General features: G+C 51.5%; 1 protein-coding gene across 3 annotated transcripts in view; it reads left to right on the top strand.

Moving 5' to 3' along the window:
- Positions 1-3,883: 3,883 nt before the first annotated feature.
- Positions 3,884-22,903, top strand: part of PLEKHA6 (pleckstrin homology domain containing A6) — a 534,942-nt gene continuing 515,922 nt past the window's right edge. Inside the window, exon 1 of one of the 3 annotated variants that reach the window (XM_069633107.1) lies at positions 3,884-4,121. In XM_069633107.1, coding sequence (XP_069489208.1) covers positions 4,036-4,121 — 86 coding nt within the window. In that variant the 5' untranslated portion in view covers positions 3,884-4,035. The remainder of the gene's footprint in view (positions 4,122-22,903) is intronic. The other 2 variants (XM_069633108.1, XM_069633109.1) reach the window with 2 other exon arrangements.

The raw sequence follows: 22,903 nt of genomic DNA, 5'->3' as shown, positions 1-22,903 counted from the left end.
CCACCCCCAGACAGACGGCCAAACCGAGAGGACCAACCAGACCCTCAAGCAGTATTTACGGTGCATGCTGCACCATGAATTGAGAGATTGGAAGGACTTACTGTGGATAGCCGAGTATGCATATAACAACTCTGTACATTCTAGCATGAGCCAAACACCTTTTTACACCTTGTATGGCAGACCTCCACGTACATCAGAACTTGACCTTCCTGCCAGCTTGGAAATGCCTGCAGTAAAGACTCTTCATACAACCATCACTCAGGCGTTCAGAAAGGCGAAGGAACATCTTATTCATGCTAAAGAAAAACAAAAGCACTTCGCCGACCAGCATCGAAAAAAGGCCCCAGACTATCAAGTAGGAGACCAGGTTTGGTTAGCCGCCAAATACGTACCCATCAAAGGGACCCGGACCTTCCATCCTCGATATTTGGGACCCTATACCATCAAGGCAATTATCAACTCAGTAGCCGTCAAATTGGACTTACCACCTAATCTACAAATCCATCTGGTATTCCATGTGGCCCTCTTAAAACCAATGCAACCCGGTACACGAATCAAGACACCACCTCAACCTATACTAATAGATGGAGAACCAGAATTCAAAGTCAAGGGCATCCTGGACTCTAAGTACTCCAGAGCCAAATTGTACTATCTCGTCGACTGGAAGGGGTTTGGGCCTCAAGATAGATCCTGGGAACCCAGTGAGAACATCCATGCACCACGTCTGATCAAGAAGTTTCATCAGAACTTCCCAACTAAACCTGCACCAGGCAGGAGACACACCTTGGTAGGGGCCTTGGGGGGGAGTGCTGTTACGACCCTCAGCCCTGATCCCCACTGGCAAGCCCATTAGCCAGGTGGAATCAGGACTCGGATCACTAATAAGGCCTGGCATCCACTTCTCAGGCCCTCTTGGGCGAGTCGTGGCGCCTTGGGCGCCAGGCTCATCAGTAAGGAAAGACATCTGCTTCAGGAACTACTTTATTTAGGCTTTCAGCCAACATGGAGGCATCCACATAGCTTGATTCCTAGAACCAAGCTATGCAGGCTAGTGTTTTGGGTGTGGTGGCCTAGGGACTACTTTACCTGGACTACTTTACAGTGGCTATTTAAACCACACCCGAACAAGAAAACACGCTTCGCGTTACTTTGCTTCTAGCAACGTGACGCTCACCGTTTCCAGCTTTCTCACGAGCCTGGTGAATTCCGGACCTGCAGAAAAACCAAGAACATCGTTAGCAGCAGAATCTTACCTGCATTCATCCTTCACTGCTCGCAGCTCCTGGGCAGCTCTGTTGGTGGAGTTCACCGCACGGATCGAAGGACCTGAGAAAAGGAGAAAGACATCATTAAAAGAGGTAGTGGAGACATTACAACCACAAAGCGCTTAAAGACTTACCTGGTTGGTTGCTTTTCGGCCGGCATAGCTCCGGAACTCCATCTGCGCTGGGAACTCACTGCGACCTACGGAAAGAGAAAAGCACAGGTCAGCGAGGACAAGACATTGCTGGGCTACGCAAAGTGCCTCCTTACCGCATCATAGCGCTATAGCGCGCCATCATCTCCCGGTGAGAACTAGCATATCCGGTTCTCCAAGTGGACACTCTGCGCTCCTAGGGAGATAAAAAGAGACATTTAGAACAGAGAAAAGGCATGCAAGAATTACGACGCCATCAATCGCAATAAGACCTACCTGAAAGACACTCCAAGGGCAGCAGTCAGTGAAGTAACTGGACGCCCCCGCTCACAAAGACAACGCGCCCCTGCCCAGAGAGCAGGACGGAGAGCCCACCGATTCAGACAACCAGGTGAGAAGAGAACCTGGAGGGGCTGGAAACACAGGGGAGGTGGGGGAACACTTACCTTGGTCGCCTAGTCCTAATATTGTCTTCATTTCCAGGCGGAATCCCATCGACACCGAGACCACACCAGGGAATCATTGGGAAGGGCACCAACGACCAACTGGCTGGGTGGCATCCCCGTGGATACCAGGTGAGCGTAACAGAGTGATCTCGTAAAAAGCTTTATCAAAAGAAAGATGTGAATTAATAAACATCCACTTGGACTCAGTCTCAAGCTACCACAAAACACCTTTTTATATAATTGCATTATAGCCCCTCCTAACCCCACAGCAGCAAACCTACAGTAAAATGAAGTCAACCCCCAAAAGACTTAGGCCAAGCAGCCAGCTACGGTATGCAGCCATCTAGGGCAATCAGCCAAGGCAAGCAGCCATCTAGGGCAAGCAGCCATCGAGGGCAAGCAGCCATCTAGGGCAAGCAGCCATGGAAAGCATCCATCTAGGGTAAGCATCCATCTAGGGTAAGCAGCCATATAGGGCAAGCAGCCATCTAGGGTAAGCAGCCATCTAGCCATCTAGGGTAAGTAGTCATCCAAGGTAAACAGCCATCTAGGGCAAGCAGCCATCGAGGGCAAGCAGCCAGCTAGGGTAAGCAGCCATCTAGGGCAAGCCGCCACCTAGGGTAAGCCAGCATCTAGGGCAAGCAGCCATCTAGGGTATGTGAAACCTTAACTTGCTGGGAACGCCTTGTCGACCAGTGATGATTGCAAGGTAAGAGTGTTTATTAACCACGTTATGTTACTACTAACCACAAAACAACTCCAGACACACCTTTGCTCCCAAATACCCAACCTACCGGACTTTAGGAAACAACCCAATACCTTCACGTTCCCTAACATCCCAACCTACCGGCCTTTGGAACACAACCCAATACCCACCCGTTTCCTAACATCCCAACCTACCGGCCTTTGGGACACAACCCAACACCCCTTCATTTTGCTAACATCCCAACCTACCTGCCTCTGGGATACAACTGAACAACCAATTCCTGCGCTACCATTGCAATCTGCACACATTTAGAAAACAAGTAAAGTCCTGCCTGTTCCCCCAAAACCCCACCTTACCTGCCTTTTGAAAACTCAAGGACCACCCGTTCCTGGAACATTCAAAATGTCCATTCTTTTGATGAAAACTCCACACCCATCGATTTCCCCATGACCCCAACCTACTGGCCTTCAGAAACAAATGAAGGCCAGTATAGTCCCTCAACATCCAAACAGAGCCTAGAAGTCCCTATCCAGAGAGCTGTAAGTGGCCTCGTGTCAGGTGTGAGTAGTTCATCCAGGTCTGTCTGTCATTCATGTTCTGGTGCTTGTATTAAACCAAAGCCCCATATAAATGGCAGACTACAAGTTCCATGATCCCAAGTGCTGAAAGCATAAAACAATGACTGTGTGATCGTTTTCTCACCATTAAAGGACCTAACATTTTATTACATAATACACGGCTCTCATTCGCCCCCATTTTGGATGCAAGCAGCAGCCTGTGACTTATGGCCCTGCACTCAGGCCTGAGAGGGGGAAACTACAAGTACCAGAATGCAACGAGCGCACCTGGGCTGGATGAGCACCCCAGCCCAGAGGTGAGAGAAGGGCAGATGTCCGTGGGGCAGCATGCCCGAGAGGCGCATTCCAGGGGGACCGCGTGCAGGTGACTGGCCAGGAAGCCAGGGAATGGCTTCCAGGGGCATGCGCTCAGTCCCAAATAAGCAGGTGGAGCAGCAGCCCTGGGCGAGGCATGCAGATGTTCTAGTCTCTCTCCCCAGACCTGTTCATGGCACAGCTGCTCTGCAAGTCAGGGCGGCCCGGGCTAGCAGTGACACACTGCCCTGGGAATCCGGGGCCTCTCCCGCTGCTGCCAGCTCGTGCCCTGGGTCCGGGGGCGCCCGTCCTGTGGCCCTGACACACGCACACACACTCAGCAGTGGGTCCAGGGGACAGTGCCTGCCTCCGCTGGTGGCCCTGGAGCAGGGAGCCTGTCCCGTGGCCCTCCCCTGCTGTGCCCAGCACTTGCATCAGTGCCTGGGAGTTCCCTGAGCCTGGCACGGCACTGGGTTCCGTGCCTCCCCGCTGACCCCATTACCCGAGCGGGCTTGCCTCATCCTGGCCCAGGGATCCGTGCTTTCCCCGTGAAGAGACGGCGAGGGAGGGACTCAGGCTCCCCTGTCCCCGTCCATGGCCGAGGAGGACGTGCCCTGGCTGGACCTGCCCGACAAGTGGACCTACGGCGTCCTCCGCGACGGGCGAGTCTTCTTCATAAAGTAAGTGCTTCCCAGTGCCAAGGCACTGGCGTCGTGCCCGGCCAAAGCCAACCATTCGCCTCCGACTGTACTCATTTGCCGTCGTGTGCCTCTCAGAAAGTTTTACTCATTACTAAAGTGCATTTTCGCGAGTGCATATTTTACTGTTCATGTTAATTAGAATTATTTTACATAGAGGAAGACGCCTTTAGTGAGATTCCTGCAAAACTTAAGTCTGGCACTACTTCTCGCCGCATCAGCTGGCGCATTTACACCTGTTAAAGCGCCTCGAAGCAGCAAACACTATGGAACGTCATTGTATAGACTGGGCTATTTATGTCCCGGAGGAGCTCACGCCAGATCACAGCCAATGCCACCTTCTGCTGCAGCCTTCCAGTGCCATGTTCTTTTGCACGCCCCCGCCCCCTTCTGGTGGCGGGCCCTGATGTGGCCCGCACTCTCTCCTCTGCACTGATTGGAGGACTTGCTCTGCCCCAGTGACGATAGAATCCCCTCCACCCCCTGCCCAATCAGCGCCGTCTGGCCTATGGGACCACAACACCGCAGTTCAGGGAGCTGAGTGCCCGCTTCCTTCTATCTCACATACATCACATACCTCTCCTCCCATGATCCCTCGCCACATCCCATACCTCTCCTGCCATGATCCCTCACCACATCCTGTACCTCTCCTCCCATGATCCCTCACCACATCCCATACCTCTCCTCCCATGATCCCTCACCACATACCGTACCTCTCCTCCCATGATCCCTCACCACATCCCATACCTCTCCTCCCATGATCCCTCACCACATCCCGTACCTCTCCTCCCATGATCCCACACCACATCCCATACCTCTCCTCCCATGATCCCTCACCACATCCCATACCTCTCCTCCCATGATCCCTCACCACATCCCGTACCTCTCCTCCCATGATCCCTCACCACACCCGTACCTCTCCTCCCATGATCCCTCACCACATCCCATACCTCTCCTGCCATGATCCCTCACCACATCCCATACCTCTCCTCCCATGACCTCTCACCACATACCATACCTCTCCTCCCATGATCCCTCACCACATCCCATACCTCTCCTCCCATGATTCCTCACCACATCCCGTACCTCTCCTCCCATGAGCCCTCACCACATCCCATACCTCTCCTCCACTGATCCCTCACCATTGACTATGCTGGCTAGAGCTGATGGGAGCTGTAGTCCAAAACATCTGGAAAGCCAAAGGCTGGAGACATCAGGACCACACAACCACATAGATTCCCCTGGCCCCATATTCAGGTCCCCCACTGACCCACACTTTTGCTCCCTGGGTTCCTCTCCACCTCTTTAGCTTTTCAATGTCTGTTTAACCATTTCCTATCTCAACTGACAGCCATAATTTGAATATTCCACTCGTAGGTCAGGACTTCATGAGAATGTACCCTACTTTCCAGCCCAAAATGACACGCGTTGCTTGTTTCAGTGCCATTAGAGCTTTCATGATGTTCAGGTGCTCCAATTTGCCGGGGTGTGCGACCTTTGATCTGTAGAGATTTTGGACTACAACTCTGTGACGAATCAACTGCCAGGGCACCAGCGGTCCAGGGATGAATATCGGTTTCTAAACCATCAATTAGCCCCACACCTCTAGTACACCAAAAGGGGTGCAAAAAGATTAGGAACGCAAGTGAATTATAATACCTCCTTGTCCAATTTTGGTAATGTGGACAGAACGGCAGGCTTATCCTCGCAAGGTCGTGGATCGTTGGTTAGTTGCAACACAGCAAAAATACAATTATTACCCAGTGATAAAAGGGACTGTCCAGTCAAGGTTGCATAAAAACGGACAGTTCTAGCACACTCCAATTACAATCCCTACTGTAAAGAAACACAGAGGACAGACAGTTTCACAAGGGAAAGGGGTGCACTCTGGATTCTGACAGGAGGCTAGTTAGTAAAGTAATCAGTCTTACTGTTCAGGGATATTTTGGTTTCCAGCACCAATGGGGCAAAGGGTCGTAATTGTCTCTAGGGGCCTTCAGAGAAGGACCAGGGGGGCAGAACCACAATGTACCTGTTGGTGAAGAAGTTCTTGGTGCGCGACAGCATTGAGGCCATTCCAGAGCACTTTGCAGCCCTCTAGACAGAGTTAGTGGGGGAAGACAACTGCGGGTATCAGGCGGCAGGCAGTTCGGCAAGCGAGGCTGGCCGGCGCAGCAGTTCAGGGCCAAGAATCGTTTTCTCTGTGCTGGTTGGCGGTTCTGGAATGCTGGTCGAGGTGTCTCAGCGGCTTTGGTGACTGCCGCGTGAAAACAGTCAGTGGCGCACCCGGATGCAGTTCGAGGACTCAAATGTCTCGAAAAGGTCCTTAAAAGATGGACGCTGGTTGATGCTTGTGTGGCACTCCTCCTAGCTTCTTCGCAAGGCTCTTGTCCTTTCAAGACGGACGGCCCAAAGCTAAGGAGACAATTGCAGGCAACAGCCTTGTCCTTAGTTCAGAATCTCTCTGGCACTTCCGACCTAGGAAGCTTGCTGCAGAACTGCGCAGGGCACGCTGTGTGCTGACTGGGTACCGGTTCTGGAGCTGCTGGATGGGTCCACCAAGTCCGCTATCACACTCTGTCCCTTGGGAGATGTTTAGAGAAGGGATCTTGCTTGCCTCTTGGAACTCCTGGGCTTCCTTCACTGGCGGAAGATGTAAGGTAGACTGTTCCTCCAGCCCGGGTCCAAATGAGTCCTTTATTTTACTCCTTGCAAAGTCTTCAGATGATCTGCTTATTGAGCGGTTCAGCCCTCTTTTAAAGCCAAATGGGCCCCAGTGATTGGTGCAGGCTAAGCCTAACTAAATGAACCAATCCTGGGTCCCCACCAGCAATCTTCTGTTATGCATGAGGTCAGGACCAGAGTGCTCTGCAACAGGAAAGGTAAGGAGTGACAACAATACCTAAGTCTCACCCATCTTCCTGTCTGTTGCAGATCAAAGTGTCGCTCTGGTTAACTGAGCCCTCTGTGACTCTTGATTAAAGCGCAGTTCTCCCTGGAAGTATGTGCTGGGAGCAGACTTCTTGTCTCCTTCAAACCATATACTTCTCCCCTCTGAAAGGGGTCCGCTCTGCAGGGGTATCTAAGGTAACTGATGGACTCAGACATACATTTCACTGCCTTTCATACAGAGGGGTGGGAACTAGCTTCAAGTTGATACATTGCATACCAAGGGGGTGTTAGATCCGCTTTTCCTGTTGTCTGTTCCGGTAACCAAGCCCCTTCCACGGGCTTGCCTCAATCATCTCTCATTAGTATGCACTGCCACCAGCCGAACTAAACAATAGGAAAGCAGATCCGTAGAGCCTTTGATATTTAAATTAGGCTGCCCATGGATGGAGGAAGGTGTGCCTTCCCCCTTCTTGAGATGCTTTTATGTACCCGTGGCTGTCACATTCCCGCTGGACATGACAGGTCAAGACAGCGCCTGTAGGCTGTGTCTTCCTGGCATACAGGTGACTATGCACTTTGCGCGGGAAGCAGATGAAATGGGTGCGGAATGGCCTCACACATTTCTCAGTAGTTGGTCTCCCATCATTCATTTTCATTATTAAAAAATGAAAAAGCTCAGGTGGGCGAACACACCCCATGAGGATGGCCGAATTCCTCACATGCCCCCCAGCCTCAACTTCTGAACTGCCACCCTACTGAGGGCCTTATTCATCTTCAAGGTGAAAGTACCGGCTGAGGACATCTGCATTTCCATGCTGGGAGTCTGGCTTGTGCTGGATGTCCATATCTAACCCCTGTAGGGATATGGCTGAACGCAGAAGCTTAGGGTTCACCCCTTGCATGGCCATCAACCATTGCAGAGGCCTGTGGTCCGTCTGGATCATAAAGTGAGACACAAAGATCTAGGGTTTCAGCTTCTTTACGGCCCACACAACCACATACGCCTCTTTTTCTATGACAGCCCAGATCCTTTCCCTTTTAGTCAACCGCCTGTCAATGTAGGCAACAGGTTACTCTACCCCATGAGAGTTCAGCTGCGCTAACACTGCTCCAATCCCAAAATCACAGGCGGCTGTCTGGATAATGAATTTCTGACCATGGTCTGTCACTTTTAGAAATGGGGCCCTGCACAATCCATCCTTTAAATCCTGAAAGGAGCTTTAACAGGCGGGGGGTCCAAGTTACCTTCTTTGACATATTTTTTGACGTTACAACATTCAGGGGCATGGCAATGGTCCAATACCCTCTGATGGACAACTGGTAGTACCCGGTGAGACCTAGACGGCTCTCACCAGTGTCTGTGTGGTGGGGATGTCCCAATCCTTCACAGCCTGTACCTTGGCTTCCAGGGGTTGTTTCTTACCTCAACCGACCATGTGGCCTAGGTAAGTCACTGTACCCTGCGCTGTCTGGTACTTCATGGCCTTGATAGTCAGGCCTGCATTCTGCAGCACCTGAAGCACTTGTTTCAGGTGGGATACAAGATCCTCCCAGGTGTGGCTGAACACAGCAATGTCATCTAGATAGGCGACACTGAAGTTTTCCAGTCCAGACAAAACCTGGTTAACCATTCTCTGAAAAGAGGCAGGGGCATTCTTCAATCCGAAGGGCATCACAGTGAACTGATAATGGCCATCTGGGGTGGAGAATGCTGGCCTCTCTTTCGCTCCATCTGTCAAGCCAACCTGCCAATACCCCGCTGTGAGGTCAAAAGTACTCATGCACCTGTAAGGGCCGAGCTTGTCAATGAGCTCATCTGCCTGAGGAATGGGGTGAGCATCTATCTTCGTGACAGAATTGAGCCCCCTGTAGTCCACACAAAGCAAACTTCAGTCTTCCCATCACTGGTCTTTTTAGGGACCAGTACCACCGGGCTAGCCCTGGGGCTGGGGGATGGCTCTATCACTCCAAGGGACAGCATCTTGGAAACATCCTCCTTAGTGGTGTCCCTGACCTTATCGGACATCCAGTGAATTGTACTCTTCACCGGCTACTGTCTCCAGTTTCCACATCATGGGTGCACCAATCTGCGCGACCCGAAGTCAGGGAAAACAGATCTGCAAACTGTCCCAGTAAACAGCAACAGTCTGTCAGTTGCTATTCTGACAGGTCCTTTGCAAGGTTGACGCCTTCAACTGACCCATCTGTGGCTTCAGTGTGCAGGAGGTATGGGAGGAGATCGGTCTCCTCATCAGTCTTTCCGTCAGTCACTAACGCCATGACCAAGTCATCCCGGCCATAATGGGGTTTTAGCCGGTTGACGTGAAAGACCTGTACATCTGTTTAGGTCCTTTTACGTCAATGAGATAATTCACCTCACTAACCTTTTCCAGCACATAGTAAGGCCCAGTCCAATTGTCCGGAAGGGCACTGGGTTTGACAGGCTCCATAATTCACATCCAATGGCCTGGAGAATAGACTATCACTGTGGCCTTCTGGTCGTGCCAGTGCTTAATCTGCTCCTGATTGGCCTTTAGGAATTTCATCGACTGTTCCATGTTCTTTGCCATTCTAGACTGAAGGCCGAGTACATAGTCCACCACATCTCGTGTAGGGGATGAGAGGCTGCCCTCCATCCCTCTTTCACTAGACTGAGGGGACCTCGTACAGGGTGTGCAAACAGAAGCTCAAGGGGCTAAACCCTACTCCGTTCTGTGGCACCTCCCTGTAGGCGAACAGAAGGCATGGCAGGAGAATATCCCATTTTCTCCTCGGGTGCTCTTCCAAACCACCTATCATGCCTTACAGGGTCTAGTTGAACGGCTCAACAAGCACGCTTGTTTGTGGATGGAAGGAGGTAGAGAACCGCTAGAGGACTCCACACTCTTCCCATATATCCTTCATATATGCTGATCTGAAATGTGATCCCTTGTCAGAAACAACTTCCTTGGGGGAATCCAACACAAGAGAATATCCCAATCACAGCCTTCACAACCACAGGGGCTTTGATGATCCTCAGAGGGTCAGCCTCGGGGTATCTCGTTGTGTGGTCCACCACCACCAAGATATATCTGTTCTTTGAGCTGATTTGAGGATGCAAAGAACCCACAATATCCATGCCTATTCTCTCAAAAGGCCGCGCAACCACGGGTAGTGGAATTAAGGGGGCCTTCGTGGCGCCACCTTACTTGCCAGAAGCTTGACATGTTGGGCAGGACCGGAAAAAATCCTTAACATTTATGCCAAACTGCGGCCAGTAAAAGTGTGCAGACAACCAGTCGGATATCTTAGTCACTCCCAAGTGACCAGCTAAAGGAATTTGGTGAGCCAAATCCAAAAGGAACTTTCTGTGGCATTGAGGAATCACCAACCTTTTGGTGCCCTCAGAATCCTTCGGCTCACTGTACAGGGGTCCATCCTCAAAGTACTCTTTGAACAGGCCAGGGGCCTAGCCCTTAGCCTGCTCCTCCGCTTGCTTCCACTGACCTGCCAGAGTGGGACACTCTTTCTGGGATGTGTAGAAGTCAGTCTGCTCTGGGCCCCCAGCTGATGCAAACTCATCCAGCTTGGGTGGGCCCTTCAGATCTGCGCTCACCTGGTCCTCCACCTCAGGTTCCTGCGCTGTGCCAAACAACTCTGAAGTCACAGAGTCCCCTGCTACCAAAGTAGGGTCTTCCGTGGCTACTGGCCCCTCTCCCGTAGGAGTAGGCGACTCAGTAGTCTGTGGAAGTGGACTAGGGGCTTCCGGCCACACCAGTCCCTCACACAAGCCCTCTGGAAGCACTCCAGGCCGTAAGGCTCTCAGAGTGTTCAATCAGGCGTTCTCTTTGGCCCTCGATCGTGTAGCTGCTGCAACTATTTCGGGATCAGGAAGATCATTACCCAACAGGCATGGGATATGGATGGTGTCTTTCACTGCTACACAGCGCGAGTTTGTTTCACCTCACCAGCTGAATTCTACTATCGCCAAGCGGCACTTACTCTTACCATCAAATCCACTTATGCACAAATCAGGCCCAGCAATATACTGGCCTGGCTGTACCCACTGCCGGGTGACAGTGGTGACGCTAGCCGCGGTGTCTCGGACCGCAGGAGTTTTGTGTTAGTTGATGTACACGTGCTCTAGATAGAATTGAGTATTATTGTGAACTGGGGCCTCTTCTAGAGATCCGTTAGCGTTCCCACTCAGTGTAACCAATCCATATTTGGCTACCCCCTGGCCTAGTGGGAAGTCCTCCTCTGAGAGGCCCACATTGATGATGGCCTGTTCCATGAGTCCAACATTCACTATGGCTTGTTTGGGTAAGCCCTTGCAAGCAGGATCCCCTTTCCTATGGCCCAGCTCCTTAGACACGAAAACAACCTTTGGGCTGTGAGAATGCTGGTGTCCCAGTGTTAGGGGTGCCTATGCTCTCCTTCTCGGTGTGCACGGCTGAACTAGAGTTTGTAGGTTTTCTGTCGTTCTTTTGGGGACCTGACTTTGAAGAGGATTGGACCTTTGCCCTTCCCATCCTTGTTTACTTTTTTGTCTGCCGAATTCTCTTCTGGTTTTGATGTGCTCGCCTGAGCCTTTTTCTGGACTTGAGTACTCACAAACTGGTCGACAGCCTTTGCAAGCTCCCTAGGGTCTGTGATAGTCTTGTCCACAAGATCCTGGTGTAGGTCGACCTCACAATTTTTCAACACATGCACACACGCACTCAAATTGTACACCCCTTTAAATGTGTCACCCACCCGCTCAGATATTTCAATGACAAGTGTGCGAACACCTCAAATGTCTGCCCACTTTTCATTCGAGCTCTCTGAATCTCTTGAGATACTGTTCTGGGGTGTTACAGAACGTTCTGAGGAGGGCTGCCTTTATGCTCTAATAAACGGGCCTTTCCTCAGGAGTTAACTGAAGAATTGCATCAGTACCTGGTGTCGGTAAGCGACTCATAAGGGCTGCACCTAACAGTACCTCATCCACCTCCTGCAGCTGGAATGCCAGCCCGAGCACTTCAAAACAGTCGAAAATATCCGTCCCCACTTCATAAACCTGTACTATATCTTTGTGATGTGCCGTCAGGGCTTATCCCGAGCACTGTGGTTTGAGCCACTACTGCTGCTTTCGCTAGAGGCGGATATCTTGACCTCCTTCTGCTCTTCAAGGGATGATTGGCAAGAAACACTGCTTATGCGGTCCTCCTCATCATTTACCTCCTCCGGAAGGTCTTGTCTGTTCGGGTACACAGGGCCTAGCCCATCCCCTGGGGTCTACTCCCCAACCACCCTTGCTTCTACCCTAGCTTGGAGGCTGGTCAGTAACTCAGGTTTATTAATCTCAGTGCTGTGGGCAAGTCCCCTCTCTTGACATAAGACGCGCAGGGCATCCTTTGTCATGCCTTTTACAATCTCCATGTCAAGCTTCATGACTATTACTAAAACCTAGAAGTGACTAAATGCTGCCTGCAACAGTACTTTTATCGTTGGGTGACTAAGCTGTGCGCAAGCCTCCAACTGATCCGACCGCTTGCCACCAATGGGACGAATCAACTTCCGGAGCACCATTGGTTCAGGTATGAATATCGGTTTCTAAACCATTAATCAACCCTACACCTCTTGTACACCAAAAGGGATCCGAACAGATTGGATTAAAAGTGAATTAAAGGACCTCCATGTCCAATTTTGGTAACGTGGCTTGAACGGCAGGCTTATCTCTGCAAAGTCGTGGATCGTTGGTTAGTTGCAACACAGCAAAGATACAATTATACTCAATGATAAAAGGGACTGCCCAGTTAAGGTTGTATAAAAATATCTAGTTTATTATTACTACAACAGACAGTTCTAGCACACTACAAATACGACCCACCCTCTAAAGGAACACAGAGGACAGACAGTTTCACGAGGGAAAGGGATGCGCTCTGGATTCTGACAGGAGGGTAGTTGGTAAAGTAATCAGTCTTACTGTTCAGGGATATTCGGTTCCAGCACCAAGGGGGCAAAGGGTCGTAACTTTCTCCAGGGGCCTTCGGAGAAGGACCGGGTGGGCAGAACCACAATGTACCTGGTGCTGAAGACGTTTTTGGTGCTCTACAGCATCGATGCAGTTCCAGGGCACTTTGCAGCCCTCGAGACAGAGTTAGTGGCAGCAGACAACTGCAGGCATCAAGCGCCAGACAGTTCGGCAAGCGAGGCTGGATGAACGGCTGCAGGATGGCTGGCGCAGCGGATCAGGGCCAAGAATCGTTGTCTCTGTGCTAGTTGGTGGATCTGGAATGCTGGTCGAGGCATCTCGGACGGCTCTGGTGACTGCGGCGTGACAACAGTCAGCAGAGCAGCTGGATGTGGTTCAAGGACTCGACTGTCTATAAAATGTCCTTAAAAGATGGACGATGGTTGATGCTTGTGTGGCACACCTTCCAGCTTCTTCGCAGGGCTTGTGTCGTCCTTTCAAGGCAGACGGGCCAAAGCTCAGGAGAGTGTTTGCAGGCAACGGCCTTGTCCTTAGTTCAGACACTCTCCAGCACTTCCCACCTAGGATGCTTGCTGGCAGAACCTAGAAGGGCACGCTGTGTGCTGGCTGGGTACCAGTTCTGAGGCTGCTGGACGGGTCCTCTGAGTCCTGTATCTGCTTCTGTCCCCTGGGAGATGTTTAGGGGAGGGATATTGCTTCCCTCTTTGAACTCCTGGCCTTCCTTCACTGGCAAAAGATGTAAGGTAGACTGTAACTTCAACCCGGGTCCAAATGAGTCCTTCTTACTCCTCTCAAAGTCGTCAGATGATTTGCTAAGTGAGGGGTTCAGCCCTCTTTTAAAGCCAAATGGGCCCCAGTGATTGGTGCAGGCTAAACCCTACCTTAATGAACCAATCTTGGGTCCCCACCAACAATCTTCTGTTATGTATGAGGTCAGGACCAGAATGCTCTGCAACAGGAAAAGTTAAGGGGTGACAATGTACACTTAAGTCGCACCCATCTTCCTGTCTGTTGTAGATCAAAGTGTCTCTCTGGTTAACTAAGCTCTCTGTGACTCTTGATTAAAGCACAGGTCTCCATTGAAGTATGTGGCAAGAGCAGACTTCTTGTCTCCCTCTAATCACATACTTCACCCCTCTGAAAGGGATCAGCTCTGCAGGGGTTTGCCTATGATAAATAGTTTGTTTGTTTATTATTTATAATGCGCGCCAGACCCAGAGGTATCAGGGCGACAGTTTACACATTATGTAACCAAGCTTAAGCTGTCTTGACCTCTACTGCGCCCGGCTACCTAATGGGTTTGGCGCGCGTTACCAAATAAACAAACAAACAAACAAACAAACAAACAAACAAACAAGATAATGCAAAGCTTAGTTACATGGAGTCAAAAGTGTGAAGCATAAATTACAGAGCAGGAGACATTGCTATTTACAGATATTCCAGGCATTATGTGCAATGTTGTAGTTATCCCCACAGGGTAGCATATGTTAGGTCATGAAAGTGAAACACATTTCTTACAATGGCAACAAATATTACAAGTGTTGTATACTAGGAATAACAAATAGAGGTCACAGCTCGGGATAAGCGTTGTTAGTTGCAATTCAGTTGACATCATGTGAGTTAATAGTTATTGGCTTTCAGCCACAGGATGGTGTTGGCTCTAAAGTTAAGATAAGACTGGTCTGTTCTCAGTGTAGGAGGCAGGGAGTTCCATAGTTTAGCCGCTTTAATGGGGAAACTATTACCTCCAAACGTGGTTAGTTTGAATTTAGCGATGGGCAAGCGGTCCCTGTTTGCTGATCTGGTGGGTCTTATGGAAGTCTGTTTGTGGAATCTCTCAGAGAGGTAGATAGGGGTGGCGTTATTGAGAGGTTTATGGGTGAGCGACACAGTTTTTAGAAGGATTTTGTCATTGGTTCGGAGCCAATTATTCTGTCATCTATTCTCAGAGATGTGATTTCTTTTGGAAATGCCTAGTGCCGCTCTAAGGGCATTGTTTTGTAGGGTTTTAATTTTTCTAATGATGGCTTTGTTGGAACCTATGTACAGGGCGTTATAGTAATCCAGGCAGGACAGGATAAGTGCTCTGGCCAGGATGGTGCAGCTGTTATTGGAGAGAAAGGGCTTACCTGTTCTTATAAGTTTGCACGTATAGGCCGTAGAGGACGCTAGCGTGTTGACCTGTTTGGTGAATGAAAGCGTAGAATCAAGATAAAAACCTTATGTTTTTACCTCCTGTGCCACCTTAATGTGGTTGCCGTTGATTATGAATGAAGAGTAGTCAGGTCCCAGTTTTTTTAAGTTAGTACGGGTACGCAGGATGATGAGTTCGGTTTTATCACCATTCAGGCATAGACGGTGCATGGCCATCCATGCCTGGATGATGAGGTACACTCTGTTCACCAAGGCCAAATCCTTGTCATAATCCTCTGGAAGTGGGAGGAGGATCTGGGTATCATCTGCATAGTTAGTGTAGGTGATACCAAGATGGTCCAGATCATCGAAAAGGGGCTTGGTGAATATGTTGTACAGTGTGGGCGAAACGCAGGATCCCTGTGGAACACCACAAGTGATGGGTATGGGGTCTGCAGCTGCAGAGGGCAAGAAGACCTTCATGGTTCTGCCACTTAAGAAAGATCTCATCCAAGTAATAGCTTCCTTTGAGAAGTGTGCTGCTGTGTCGAGATGGTTGCATAATATTGTATGGTCCACCAGATCGAACGCAGCTGAGAGGTCCAGGAGGAGGAGTAGGGCTGATTTGCCACTGTCTCTGAGCTCATCGACTTGGGTCTTGAGATCAATGAGGGCCGTCTCCATTCCATGTTGTGGGCGGAAGCCTGATTGTCTAGTTCCTAGTAGGTGGTGTAATTCCAAATATTTTTGTATTTGCGTGTAGGCCACCTTGTCTAATATTTTTAGAAGAAAAGGGACTGTTGTGATCGGCCTGTAGTTGGTGGGAGTGGAGGGATCTAGCGTTGTTTTTTTTAAGAGTGGAAGTACCCATGATTGTTTGAGGTTGGTGGGTATAGTACCGGTGGTAAATGAAGCGTTAATGACCTTGGATATGAAGGGTGATAGGTCTGGAGCCGCATCCTTGATGAGCTGTGCCGGGCACAGATCGCCCTGACAGTGGGATGGTTTGAGGGATAGAATGATTCTTTCCACCTCGAGGATAGATACTTTGGAGAAGTTGAGTCGGGTGGGTTGGGCTTCGGTTGTGTTCCCAGTTATTATGGGAGATGGTGGGTTCTTTAAAGAGTCCTTTTTTTGGGATATTTTCTTTTGTAAAGTAGATACTTTATTAGCCAGTGCATGTTGGATGTCTGAGCACCATTTTTTATCTTTGTTACATGTGTCTGGCATAGGGATGGGGGTCTCTAATTCTTTGAGAATAGCAAATAATTCTTTCATATTGGAATTAGCTTGGGAGATCCGAGTGTCGTAGGATGCCCGCATAGCTAGACAGATTTCTTTTTTGTAGAGGGATGAGAGTTTAGTGAGCTTTAGTTTGTTGGTTTCCGAGGGTAGTAATTTCCAGGCAGCCTCGCAGTTTCTTTTTTGTTGCCTTAGGTTTTTTAGGAAGGGTGTGAACCATTTGTTCAGATGTATTTTTGGCTTACTTGGTCGGAGTTTAGGGGGGGGAAATCTGGTCCAAGGAAGAGGCCATAATTTTGTCGAACTCCTCAACCAGGCTCTCTGGGTCAGCGCTGTCAGGAAGTGCATTAAGGGTAGGGAGGAAGGCAGGGATAGGCCTATCCCCTGTGATGCTCTTTTTATTTCTGGTAAGTGTGGGTGGAGCCATGGGGGGAGCAGTGGGTGGAGGTCTATTGGTGGAGAGTGTAAATGAGAGTAGGTAGTAGTCGGTCCAGGCTAGCGGTAAAATGGAAAGGATGTTGGCATGGCAGTTGTGGTCTGCCACCCAATCTAGTATTCTACCTTTGTTGTTGGTAGGGGTAGTGCTTCTTTGGGTGAAGCCTAATTCTGCTAGTGTATTAGCTGTTGCCAGGGCTGGCAGATCCGAGGGGTCATTGAACCCCAGATTAAAGTCCCCTAATAGTAATACTTGCGTTGAGCTTTTGAGGTTATTATCTAGGACTGTATTAATGTCTTCCTCAAATGTCCCAATTGGGACATGGGGCAGTATATCAGGTGTATATTAAGGGTTTGAGAGTTAATCAATGGTACTTTGTTCACTGCCTTCCATACAGTTGGATGGGAACTAGCTTCAAGTTGACACATTGCATACCAAAAGCGTGTTAGCTCCGCTTTTCCTGTTGTCATTCCTGCAACCAAGCCACTTCGAGGCTCGCCTCAATTATCTCTCATTAGTATGCACTGCCACCAGCCGGATTAGACAAAGGGCAAGCAGATCCATGGAGTCTTTGATATTTAAATTAGGCTGCCCATGGCTGGAGGAAGGTGCGCCTTCCCCCTTCTTGAGGTGCTTTGATGTACCCGTGGCTGTCACATTCCTACTGGCCAAGCCTGGCGAAGACGGCACCTGTAGGCTGTGTCTTCCTGGAGTACATGTGACTATGCATTCATGCGGGAAGCAGATGAAATGGGAGCGGAATGGCCTCACACATTTCTCGGAGGTTGCTCTCCCATCATTTATTTTCATTATTTAAAAATAAAAAAACCCAGGCGAGCGCACACTACGCGTGCGGATGGTCGACTTCCTCACAAACTCCCATCAGCCAGCGTAAACATCCCACAAATTATGCATCTGAGAAGCGTAAATGACAGCTTGAATCTTCACAGCTCAGAAAAGGGCCAAACCCCAAAAGAGCTGGTGGTGGTGTTGAGTGGTGTGGGGGGTGTCAGAGAGCGGCGTTGAGGCCTTGTGTCATGTTTACTAAGCACATGCAAGAGCAAACACGCTTCACACAGTAACTGTGAGCGCAACCTCAAACAAGGCAGGAGCCTTTCAGAGCAAATATGACCAGAAAACTTTCTGATGAGCAAAGATACTGTGGCACACCTTTTGTTAAATTCAGATAATAAATATATCTGTCACTCAAGTTCCTCTTGACCATGCAGCTACTCAACCCAGTGTCTTCAACGTCCTATGCCTCCATATCCCCCATCTGAGTGTCTCCCTCCATCTGTGTCTTCCATGACCCCCAGGGGACCTCGGTCCATTGCTCCCCGGTGAGTCTCAGCATCACTCCATTGCTCCCTGGTGACAGTCAGCATCCCTCCATTGATCCCCGGTGAGTCAGGGTACCCCCTTCTCCTCACTAAGGTAGAGCACCACCCCCCCTGGATCCCCAGTGAGGCTAGCATCCCTACATTGCTCGCCGGTGAGGCCCAGCATCCCTCTGTTGCTCCCCGGTGAGACTCAGTATCCCCCAGTGCTCCCCAGTGAGGCACATCATCCCTCCATTGCTCCCTGGTGCAGCTCAATATCCCTCCATTGCTCATCAGTAAGGCAGAACATCCCTCCATTGCTCCCCAGTGAGGCCCACCATTGCTCCCCATTGAGGCCCAGCAGCCCTCCATTGTTCCCCGGTGAGGCACAGCCTCCCTCCATTGCTCCCAGTGAGGCACAGCCTCCCTCCATTTCTCCGCAGAGAGACTCAGCATCCACTCATTGCTCCCCAGTGAGGCACATCATCCCTCCATTGCTCCTCAGTGAGGCTTGGCATCCCTCCATTGCTCCCCAGTGTGCTCAGCATCCCTCCATTGCTCCCCAGAGAAGCTCGGCATCCCTCCATTGCTCCTCATTAAGACTCAGCCTCCCTCCATTGCTCCCCTGTGAGGCCCAGCCTCCCTCCATTGCTCCCCAGTGAGGCAAAGCATCCCTCCATTGCCCCTCAGAGAGGCTTGCCATCCCTCCATTGCTCCCCAGTGAGGCAGAGCATCCCTCCATTGCTACCCAGTGAGGCTCAGCATTCCTCCATTGCTCCAGAGAGACTCAGCCTCCCTCCATTACTTCCCAGAGAGGCTCAGCCTCCCCTGTTTCTCCCCAGTCAGGCAGATAATCCATGAATTGCTCCACAGTGAGGGTGTGCATCCCTGAATTGCTCCCCAGCAATACTCAGCATGCCTCCAATGCTCCCCAGTGAGACTCATCATCCCTGCATTGCTCCCCAGTGAGACTCCTCATCCCACCATTGATCCCCAGTGAGGCTCGGCATCCCCCCATTACCCCTAGTGAGGATCAGCATCCCCCATTGCTCCCAAGTGAGGCTCAGCATCCCCCCATTGCTCTCCAGTGTGGCTTGGCATCCCCCCATTACTCCCCAGAGAGGCTTGGTATCGCCCCAGTGAGGCTCGGCATCCCCTGATTGCTTCCCAGTGAGGGACAGCATCCCTCCATTGCTCCCCAGTGAGGCACACCATCCCTCCATTGCTCCACAGTGAGGCTCAGCATCCTTCCATTGCTCCCCGGTGTGGCTCGGCATCCCCCCATTGCTCCCTAGTGAGGCACAACATCCCTCCATGGCTCCCCAGTGAGGCACATCATGCCTCCCTTGCTCCCCAGTGAGGCTCAGCCTCCGTCCATTGCTCCCCAGTGAGGGCGAGCATCCCCCAATGCTCCCCAGTGAGGATCAGAATCCTCCCATTGCTCACCGGTGAGGCTCAGAATCCCCCACAGGGCTCCCCAGAGAGGCTCAGCCTCCCTCCATTTCTCCCCAGTGAGGCTCAGCCTCCCTCCATTTCTCCCCAGTGAGGCTCAGCCTCCCTCCATTTCTCCACAGTGAGGCCCAGCCTCCCTCCATTGCTACCCAGTAAGACTCATTATGCCTCCATTGCTCCCGAGAGAGACTCAGCATCCCTCCATTGCTCCCCAGAGAGGCTCAGCCTCCCTCCATTGCTCCCAAATGAGGCCCAGCCTTCCTCCATTGCTACCCAGTAAGACTCAGCATGCCTCCATTGCTCCAGTGAGACTCAGCCTCCCTCCATTACTTCCGAGAGGCTCAGCCTCCCTCCATTGCTCCCCAGTGAGGCCCAGCCTCCCTCCATTGCTACCCAGTAAGACTCAGCATGCCTTCATTGTTCCCCCAGAGAGACTCAGCATCCCTCCATTGCCCCCTCCAGAGAGGCTCATCATCCCCCATGGCTCCCCAGTGAGGCTCAGCATCCCCTTTGCTCCCCAGAGAGACTCAGCCTCCCTCCATTGCTCCCCAGAGAGGCCAAGCCACCCTCCATTGCTCCCCAGTGAGGCCCAGTCTCCCTCCATGGCTTCCCAGTGAGGCAGAGCATCCCTCCATTGCTCCCCAGTAAGACTCTGCATGCCTCCATTGCTCCTCAGAGACACTCAGCATCTATCCATTGCCCCCCAGAGGCACATCATCCCTCCATTGCTCCCCAGTGAGGCTCATCATCCCTCCATTACTTCCCAGAGAGGCTCAGCCTCCATCCATTGCTCCCCAGTGAGGCCCAGACTCCCTCCATTGCTACCCAGAGAGACTCAGCATCCCCCCCGCCCCCACCAGAGAGGCTCATCATCCCCCCATTGCTCCACAGAGAGACTCAGCCTCCCTCTATTACTTCCCAGAGAGGCTCAGCCTCCCTCCATTGCTCCCCAGTGAGGCCCAGCCTCACTCCATTGCTACCCAGTAAGACTCAGCATGCCTCCATTGCTCCCCATAGGGACTCAGCCTCCCTCCATTGCTCCCCAGTGAGGCCCAGCCTCACTCCATTGCTACCCAGTAAGACTCAGCATGCCTCCATTGTTCCCCCAGAGAGACTCAGCCTCCCTCCATTGCCCCCTCCGGAGAGGCTCGTCATCCCCCCATGGCTCCCCAGTGAGGCTCAGCATCCCCTTTGCTCCCCAGAGAGACTTAGCCTCCCTCCATTGCTCCCCAGAGAGGCCCAGTCTCCCTCCATGGCTCCCCAGTGAGGCAGAGCATCCCTCCATTGCTCCCCAGTAAGACTCTGCATGTCTCCATTGCTCCTCAGAGACACTCAGCATCCATCCATTACCCCCCAGAGGCACATCATCCCTCCATTGCTCCCCAGTGAGGCTCAGCATCCCCCATTGATCCCCAGTGGGGCCCAGCCTGCCTCCACTGCTCCTCAGTGAGGCTTGGTATCCCCCATTGCTCCCCAGTGAGGCACAGCATCCCCCATTGCTCCCCAGTGAGGCCCAGTCTGCCTCCATTGCTCCCGGGTGAGGCTTGCCATCCTCCCATTGCTCCCCACTGAGGCACAGCATCCCCCATTGCTCCCCAGTGGGGCCCAGCCTGCCTCCACTGCTCCTCAGTGAGGCTTGGTATCCCCCATTGCTCCCCGGTGAGGCTTGGTATCCCCCATTGCTCCCCAGTGAGGCACAGTATCCCCCATTGCTCCCCAGTGAGGCCCAGTCTGCCTCCATTGCTCCCGGGTGAGGCTTGCCATCCTCCCATTGCTCCCCACTGAGGCACAGCATCCCCCATTGCTCCACAGTGAGGCCCAGCCTGCCTCCATTGCTCCCCGGTGAGGCTTGGCATCCCCTATTGCTCCCCAGTGAGACAGGTTGGTCCTCAGTGAGACAAACCTCCATGCATTGCTCTTCATTGATGGACACAATCCCTTAAAACGGATGCAGAGCAGAGGCATTGGTGTGCATTAGAGTGCAGCATTCACACTCCAGAAGGCTCCCAATGTGTGTTAATGCCCTGCTCCCACGTGGCGTGCATCTTCTCTAAGCAAACCGAGATTGTAAGATCATACATGCTCTGAGCACATGGAGATCAATATTGACCTCATCTCATCCAGGAGAATGTTCAGAGTGCAGTCAATAACTACTGGTATTGACTATGTTCCCAACATTCTGTCTTCAAAAGCAGAGTGGCAAACAGGGATATAATATCCAGGCAATAGCGGGAGGACCCCCCCCCCCCCTGGCCCCCTCCACTCCCGCCGCCCCATCAAAGAGAAAGCTAAAACATGGGAATATATGTTCCCTTTGTCATAGAGGAACTGTTTACTTTTTCACAGCATCTAACACATGTTCATGCTAAACCCGCTATAACCAAGTTGCAATTAAACTCATTACGACAACCCAGCTCTTTAAATACTAGAAAATAAAAGCACATTTACTTTGCTAAAATAGCTTGGCTCTTTATCTTACTAATTATTAAAGTCAAATGTTGTTCATCACCAAAACTCCAACACATGCAGCAGTGCTACTAGAAAATGTACCAATAGCCTTACAGAGCTCGGGAGGGGGGGGGGGGCATTATCACTTGGGATAATGACCCGCCACCAAGTTATGGCCCGATGCGACCTTCACGCCAAAGGGAAGTCCGGCCTTACACACATGACCACCGCCAGCAGAAGAGAATGCTGTGAAAGCCCCGCTGCGGTGCCATGAGAGGGCTGGGCGAGGGTTTCAAGGTGTTATTCTCTAGCCCACATTGGCACGCGGAGTGCCCCGCGCTTCAACACACACTTTAACAAGCCCAAGTACCCTATCGATTACCGTCTGGGTTTCACACCAAAAGCCGGGAGGTGTTGCAGGTGTGTACAATATAATATTTGCACCGATGTGAATTCCTAGCAAAGCAATGTTCCCTGGGTAACGTCGGGGCACTGCCCTCACGCCCAATGCAGTTAGGGTCTATGGCAATGATAAGTACTGCACCGGGCGCTCTAGCCTAGGGAGCTGTTCTTAGAACTCCCCCCCACCCCGCCCCTCTCCCGGAATGCTGCCCCCTCTGAAGCCCCCCCACTTTATGGGCTTCCCCCGGAATCCTACTCAGTCATGGTGTACCAGGCGCTCCCCACTGCATGGCACCCGTGCCACCTTGCTGCCCGTGTTCCGTCATGCAGAAGCGGGTGCTGTGCCCTGCCCTCTGTCACAGAGGCCCGCACACGCCAGGCAGCACGAGGACATCGCCTTTCTCATCCCTGAACCCACGCCTCTCTGCCCATCAAGTTTCACCAACTGAACTGATGAGCAATAGACTGGCCAGTTCTCACTGTG

This window comes from Ambystoma mexicanum, chromosome 13 (genome assembly GCF_040938575.1).
Source record: "Ambystoma mexicanum isolate Mex_15411 chromosome 13, UKY_AmexF1_1, whole genome shotgun sequence".
Lineage (NCBI taxonomy): Eukaryota > Metazoa > Chordata > Amphibia > Caudata > Ambystomatidae > Ambystoma > Ambystoma mexicanum.
Note: the sequence above shows the minus strand (reverse complement) of the source record. Positions and strands in the feature narration are given on the sequence as shown.